The sequence below is a fragment of the Hydra vulgaris genome, chromosome 02 (assembly GCF_038396675.1).
Source record: "Hydra vulgaris chromosome 02, alternate assembly HydraT2T_AEP".
Taxonomy (NCBI): Eukaryota; Metazoa; Cnidaria; class Hydrozoa; order Anthoathecata; family Hydridae; genus Hydra; species Hydra vulgaris.
The window spans coordinates 21867143-21874605 of NC_088921.1; the positions used below are offsets into that span (position 1 = coordinate 21867143).

Genomic DNA, 7463 nt, shown 5'->3' on the forward strand with positions numbered 1-7463 from the left:
TAAAATCAAATTTAAATTGTGCTTTGTGGTTGAAAGTCATTGAAAAAATTACCAGGCATTAGCTTTTTTAATAAATATTAAAATTAGACACATTCAAACAAAATTTATTTTTCTAGCTTTCAATGATGCAAAGTTATCAATAACTTCATTGTAGCACAGAGATTAATCCAGGGGATTTTCAATTGACAAAATGGCAAGATTAGTCAAAGTTCTTGACCCATGAAGGATCTTAGATAATTTTTCAAAAGCTTAAGTTTGCTAAAGCCTCGTTCACATGATGCCACAGTGACGGGTAGTGTGAGAAAGATTCTAAGAGCAATTTCAATGAAAGGGTATGCCTCAGTCAAAGAATAGGTGTGCATAAATTGCAAGATTTTTAATGGATTTGCGTTTTTTAAATCTGGAATCAGGACACTGGCTTGAAACTTGAAACTTTCAATTTCAGATGGAAATTCATTAGCATTAAGATCACGAACATATTTTTGATAAAGTTTATCTCCACATTTCTTCAGATCTTCAACTGACATACTTGCAAGAGAGTTACCATTTAGAAACTCAAAATCTGATGAAATCTCAGCCATCGTTTCAAATCTCCAGTTTAATTGTGTAATTATACTGTCAAAGACTATATTACAATTAAATTCAAAATCTTTTTCTGAAGGCATGTGTGAACTTTCTTCCCTTGTTTCATCATCAAAAATCCTTTTTGCTTTTCGTTTTCTTTTGATTGGAAAGCTAGCTTCAATGTCAAGATCTTTTGATATTGTTTCAGTTTTTTTCATGCTGTTATGAATGCCCCTGTCTTGAAGGTTTTGTATAGAAGCAATCAGACCAGCAATTTTTTTTGATGCAATATCAATTGTCATATTTTTTGACTGTAAGCTGCGATTCTCTCAGTCTATTAATGTAAGTATCATGTTCCAAAGGTCAAGCCAGCAAAGAAACTCAAAATCAACTTGAATCAAAATCTCTCTAGCTCCGGACCTTGTTTCAGCATTTAGCAGAGAATCATTACTAATTTCTTGTAAAACATTGCAAACATTTGTGATTTGATTATTTAGTGAATGGATAGCCTCCTTTTTGGCAGACCAGCGTGTTTCACTTTGACGTTTTAGGGTGACTTCAAGTGTTTTCATCAGTTTGTCCCATCTGGTAGTAGAACTTGAGAGGAAATTGAATATTTTTTGAACCTTTCCAAAAAATGTAATCATAAATGGGGAAACTTTTGCTAGAGTGTGAGCTGCGCAAGGCACATACCGTGCTAAATCATTTTTTGCAGTTATTTGGGCTTGAACACGAGAATATTTTCCAGACATGTTGGCTCCATTGTCATAACCCTGACCTCGGCAATCTTCGATGTTTAATTCATCTTTATTTAAGCTGAATAATATTTCTGAAGCCAGACGAACTCCGGTTTTTTGATGAGACTCAATGAAATCCAGAAAACTCTCTTCAATAGAACATTCTACATCAGTGACACAAACATATCGGATTATTTCTGACATTTGTTCTTTGTGATAGAGATCAGGATCCCCAGTGGGCACAATGACGTTGAAATAACGTTGAAACAACGTCGCAAACCGACGAAATGCAATGTTGAAACAACTTTGAAATTTGGTGGAATTGGAAACAAAATCCGACGTTGAAAACCACGACGTTGAAACAACGTTGATGAAAACGTTGTTTCAACGTTGTTCTAACGTCTTATCGACTACATATCATCCATATTTCAATTTCGATAAAATGAAAATTAAAAGTTCAACGTTGAAATTACGTTGTTTTAACGTCTTATCGACTATATATCAACCATATATGGTTGATATATTGTCGATAAGACGTTAGAACAACGTTCAAACAACCTAATTTCAACGTTAAATTTTGGTCATTTGATAAAAATTATATAGCCTATTGGATATAACTTATATCCAATAGGCTGCAGCCATGTTAAATTGTCATCGTTAACATGTTAAATTGTCTCGACTTGGATTACGATAGAATAAGACAAGAAAAAAGCAATATTTTGCGCTAAAAGTAGTGGATTTCATGTTCAAAAAATTATTTTAACGGAGTTTATATAAAAATTAGATAGAATGTTACCATTTTATATATACATTTATATTAACATATTCGAATCTTCATTTACGCACCCACCGCCACCATTGGATCTGTCGGGTGCATATTTCAACAAACTCATGATATCTGACTTTAGCAACCGTAGCAGTCGCTTTACTAAGCATGACGCTCTCTATAAAAAAGGTATTGCCTGAGTAATTTGCAACAAGTACAGCAAGAACTTGAAATTAAAGTTGCACCAAAGCATCAAATTGTGTTTTTCAATAACAGATAACATTACTCATGACTTACCAACAACAACCTTACAAATGTTTGTGCCTTTAAATTTCTCTTTACCCTTGCCGCCAGTCATGTTGTACTTTGATTGTAAACCATTTTTGTTGTAGGTTGATACCTACAACAAAAAGTTATTATTTTTATAAATACATTAAACTTTGATACAATATCAGGTTAGGTAGCCCAATGGCACCGCGTATACCGCGGAATTCCGAATGGTTTTAAAATTTCAAAAATTCAATGACTTTTTTTTTTGTAGAAATAGGTCAATTTCAATAAAAAATTATACATATATATAAAAGATCATCCAGGTCAAATTTGAAAAATCCGAAAAATTGTTTGCGGAAAAAGTCCGGAATATTCCCCCTCCCCCTTATTTTTCCTCTTAATTTGCTTTCATCTGGATTGGTTTTTTATTTTTTAGTTTTAAATTTCATTCTGTAAGATAGAGTCTGAATCATATTCAGAATCTACTATTGCAGTAGCCTCACAATTGCTGCTGCTACAGACATCTTCATTTAATGAAGCTGAGCAATCAATATCAATGTCACTACTAAGAAGCTTATTAACCAAAACATTATTCCGTCTCCATCGCTTTAACCGGGCAGCCATTTCCAACAACAGAAGGCTCTTTTATTGTATGTATATATATATATATATATATATATATATATATATATATATATATATATATATATATATATATGTATATATATATATATATATATATATATATATATATATATATATATATATATATATATATATATATAATTATATGTTGTCTGAAAGTTTTCTTCCATATTTTGTTGACAAAAAGTAAAAGTTAAAATACAAGACCGGATTTTTTTTTTTTATTAATTGATAGACTGCCTGCCCCAACCAAACCCTCAGTCGATGTAGCAGCACTCCCTTGCGAGTCAGGCTAAAAGATAGTAGATGTAGCAGCACTCCGTTGCGAGTCAGGCTATTTATCAGTCGATATAGCAGCACTCCCTTGCGAGTCAGGCTTTTTGTCAGTCGATGTAGCAGCACTCCCTAGCGAGTCAGGCTATAAGATAGTCGATGTAGAGCACTCCGTGCATGATTTACAGTAAAAAAATTAAAATAAAAACATTTTATTAATAAAAAAAAAAATAATAAAAACATATTAATAAAAAAAATAAAAATAAAAACATTGTTTATAGTGTTAAAAACATTCAGAATGTTTTAAAAAACATTCAAAACAATTAAATTTGCGTTTTTGCGGCTTTTTTTAAAAACGATTAATTTGTAATTAAATTAATGGTTTTAACTTTGACAACTCGCAAATGTTGGACGAAAGTCAAAAGAAATTAAAAGTGACGTATGTGTTGGCGTAAGAATCACTTTTTTCCTTTCGCTCTTCCCAAATTTAAAAAATATATAAAAATAATAATAGCAATAATAAAAATACTATAATATAGTATTATGATTATTATAGTCTATATGATATATATGTTGTATATATATATATATATATATATATATATATATATATATATATATATATATATATATATATATATATATATATATACATATATATATATATATATACATACATATATATATATATATATATATATATATATATATATATATATATATATATATATATATATATATATATATATATATATATATATAACATTGATAATATATATTTTATATTTATATAATATAAAATTAGTATAGTCAAATATACTAACATACATAGTAAAACAATTTAATCAAAGTCTAAAAAACTACTTACTTAAACAAACTCTAAAACAAATTCAAGCAAATTCTTCATGCAATACACACTGATGAAATAAAAAAAAATTCTATTTAATATTTATCGCTAATGCATCGCAAATTAAGCAATGTGGTATCGTTAAATTGACAAACTCAAAACCTTATGAAATGGCAATAGATGGCCTAATCAATAACTTGTAAAGTCACGCATGCGTATTTGAGTTCTCAAAATGCAAAACGAACAGTGGAACTCATAATATAGACGTTGAATTAACGTTGATTCAACGTCGCGTTAAGTTGATCGTTTTCAACGAATTTTCAACGTTGATAAAATGTTGATTTTTGGTTATATGACGTCGCGACTAAAAATCAACCGAATATCAACGTTGAAATAACGTCGTGTGTCCACTGGGGAGTGCAATCAAATAAAATTGAATAATATTTGGCTTTTTTAATTCTCGTGACTATCTCGCTTTTCACCATTCTGCCAAGAAGTTCAATTAGTTCATTCTGAATTTGTGGGGAAAAGTAACTAACAGATTTTTGATGGTGACATAATAGATTTTAAAACTTTTATTTCAAAATATTTTACTTTTCTTGACAAAGAAAGAATAAAAGTTTCTGTGTGCGACTAGGTGTAATCAATAAATACAAATGCAATTATATTGCCTCGATTTCTTTTTTAAAAGTTCTCAAGTCAAAAAACTGCGAGTTAAAATTATTTTCATTAAAAAATTGGAAATCTGGGTCGTAAAAGTCATTAAGTAAAACATTGTTTGTAGTTTTGAAAACATTAAAGTGTTGCGTTCCAAAATCTATTGTTTGTTTAGCCATTTGTATGAGTAATTAATTCTTACGCTTAAAAAAAATTTAGTTATTTTTTAAATTCGCGACAATTAATTTAGTTATTAGTAAATTAGTCGTTGCGTATTTACCTTGATTGCGCAGTTTTTTCACTTCTTCCCATAGTTTCTTTCTCTCTTCCATAGATTCTTTAGCGAAATCTTCGTTAATATATATTCCACTGCCTTTCAGATTTTGTTTTAATTATTTAATTTTTTCTTAATTAATGTTTTAATTTCACATTGGAAATTATTTTAATTTGCATGAAGGTGCAAAAAAAATTATGAGGCGTGTCCAAAGATTTTGAAACGCAAATTAAAATCATTTTGGTTTTGAGGCGTCTTTAAAACTTTCATATATTAAAAAATGTTTATTAAATTTTGAAATTTGCCGCCTTGCTAATTTGCCGCCCATGGCTGTGGCCTCGTTCGCCACCCCTTCACTACGGCTCTGGTTATTAAATTCGATTTGTGTAATTCTGTAAAATAGACTTTTGAACGGGTAGTTTCCAATCGGTTTCAGAACTGAACCGAGTTCTTAAACCCACGCTATCTTTCCTCGACTTTAAATAAACAGGTTTTTCCACCTTCTAACAAAGATATATTCGGTTTGGTTTAATATTTTTCTTTGACATTTTTTACAGAGATAAAAGTTAGTTAGATAAATGTGATGCGTCAAAAAAATTTTTACTATGGTGTCCCATTTAAATTAAAATTAAAAAAAAAACTTAGGCAATTTCGGTACTTATTTTAGGTGTCATACTTATGGTTATTTTAGGTTACATACTTTATTTAATAAATTGGAATTGTAAATTCCAACGTAAAAAAAAAAAAATTTACTTTTGACTCAGCACACAGTCCATATGAATAGCAATGTTTTTGTAAAGTTTGACTTGATTTGAAATAATTTGGCAATTAGTTATACTTGTCATCGTATGTATTTTATTACATTTGCAATAATACACATATCGCGACGTTAGAATTATCTAGTTCTCCACATTTTTGAGTTTTGAAAAACGGCTTATGAATCATTTTTACATCTTATTTTTTCTCCGCAACTTTTTTAATCTTAACCTTTTTAAAACAGTGGAAAATTATTCTGAGGTACGGCCTACTTAATAACATCCGCCTTCAGTTTTTTTTTTTTTTTTTTTGCGCGTCTTTCAGGCCTGTTGTTAAGTAGGCCGTGTTCTGAGGTAACCTTATAAGACCCGTGCCATTTTTAAAAAAAATTGTCTTTTTAGAATTCCATTTAAAATACGCTACGAAAACTGTATAGTTTTTCCGTTCTTTTTTTTTTTTTATTAATTTTTTTTTTAAAGCGCCGGTTCTATTTTTTAGATGACAGTACGTTATCGCAATCTTTTCATAGAGCCCCTATAACAAGATTTCAAAAAAAAAATCGTAATATGTTACAATATGCGTAATAAAATTTCAATAAAATATCGTAATACAACGCGTAATTCGCTAATAAAATTGATAAGCAACCAACAAAAGTAGAAATAAAACAAAAACAGATTTATGAGAAATTATTCAAAGTATCATTAACCAAAAACGTTTCTTATATTTTAAAAATTTCTTTTTTTGTTAAAAACTTGAATGAACTTAACGAATTAACCGTACATTTGAATCCTTTTTGAAAAGTATTCCATACTTTTGGACCTCGATATAGAATGCTGTACTCTGAATATTTGTTTATTATCCGAGGCAGTTTATATGTGTTGGACATATTCGCTCTAAGATTATAGCTATCATTTTTATTTAATTTAAACTTGTTATTAAAGCTTATAGGAGAGATATTGTGATTGTAACGATACATGAAAATTAAATGCTGGTAGATATTTATTTCAAACACATTCATCATTTTCATATCTTTCATTAAGGGCTTAGCGTGTTCACGCCTATTTTTTGAGTAAATGATTCTGCAGGCATGTTTTTGTAGACTATAAATTTTTTTAATCTTTGCCGCTTGAGTACTTGCCCATGAAATGTTTGCATAGCTGATGAAGCTATGAATTAGCCCAAAGTTGATTAATTTAAGACTATTTTTATTGACGTTTGAGCGAACTCGATACATCAAACCTATTATTTTGGCGATTTTTGACTGGATATATATTATATGTGGAAGCCAGGATATATTTTCATCAACAATGATTCCTAAGAATCTTATATTGGATTGCTTATTTACTAGTTTATCATTTAGAGATAGGTTAGGCAACTTGAGAGGAAGATTTTCTTCTTGTGTTTTTTTGTGAAATAGTATATACTTTGTTTTCTCAGCGTTAAGTAAGAGTTTGTTTGCCTTAAAGCAGTTGTTTACTTTACACAGTTCAATATTAATGTCTGCATATAATTTCTTGATATCATTGTTGGTGAGAAATAATACTAAGATACTAAGTAGATACTAAGTATAAAGGTTCTATTTTTTAGATACTAGTAATAAACATAGTATTCATAGCTGTTTCTGGAAAGGGCTAAATTTTCCTCAACTTTATACTTGCGATTTTTATTGGTTAA

The 7463-nt window shown here is 29.4% G+C and overlaps 1 protein-coding gene across 1 annotated transcript; it reads right to left on the reverse strand.

Annotated features, from left to right (window-relative positions):
- Positions 1 to 203: 203 nt before the first annotated feature.
- LOC136075925 (uncharacterized) lies at positions 204 to 866 on the reverse strand. Its single transcript, XM_065789373.1, has one exon. The coding sequence runs from the start codon at positions 864 to 866 to the stop codon at positions 204 to 206; it is 663 nt and encodes a 220-aa protein (XP_065645445.1).
- Between the last annotated feature and the right edge of the window lie 6597 nt (positions 867 to 7463).

Coding starts and splice junctions, on each gene's coding strand:
- LOC136075925 (XM_065789373.1), bottom strand. CDS start 866: ATGACAATTGATATTGCATCAAAAAAAATTGCTGGTCTGATTGCTTCT.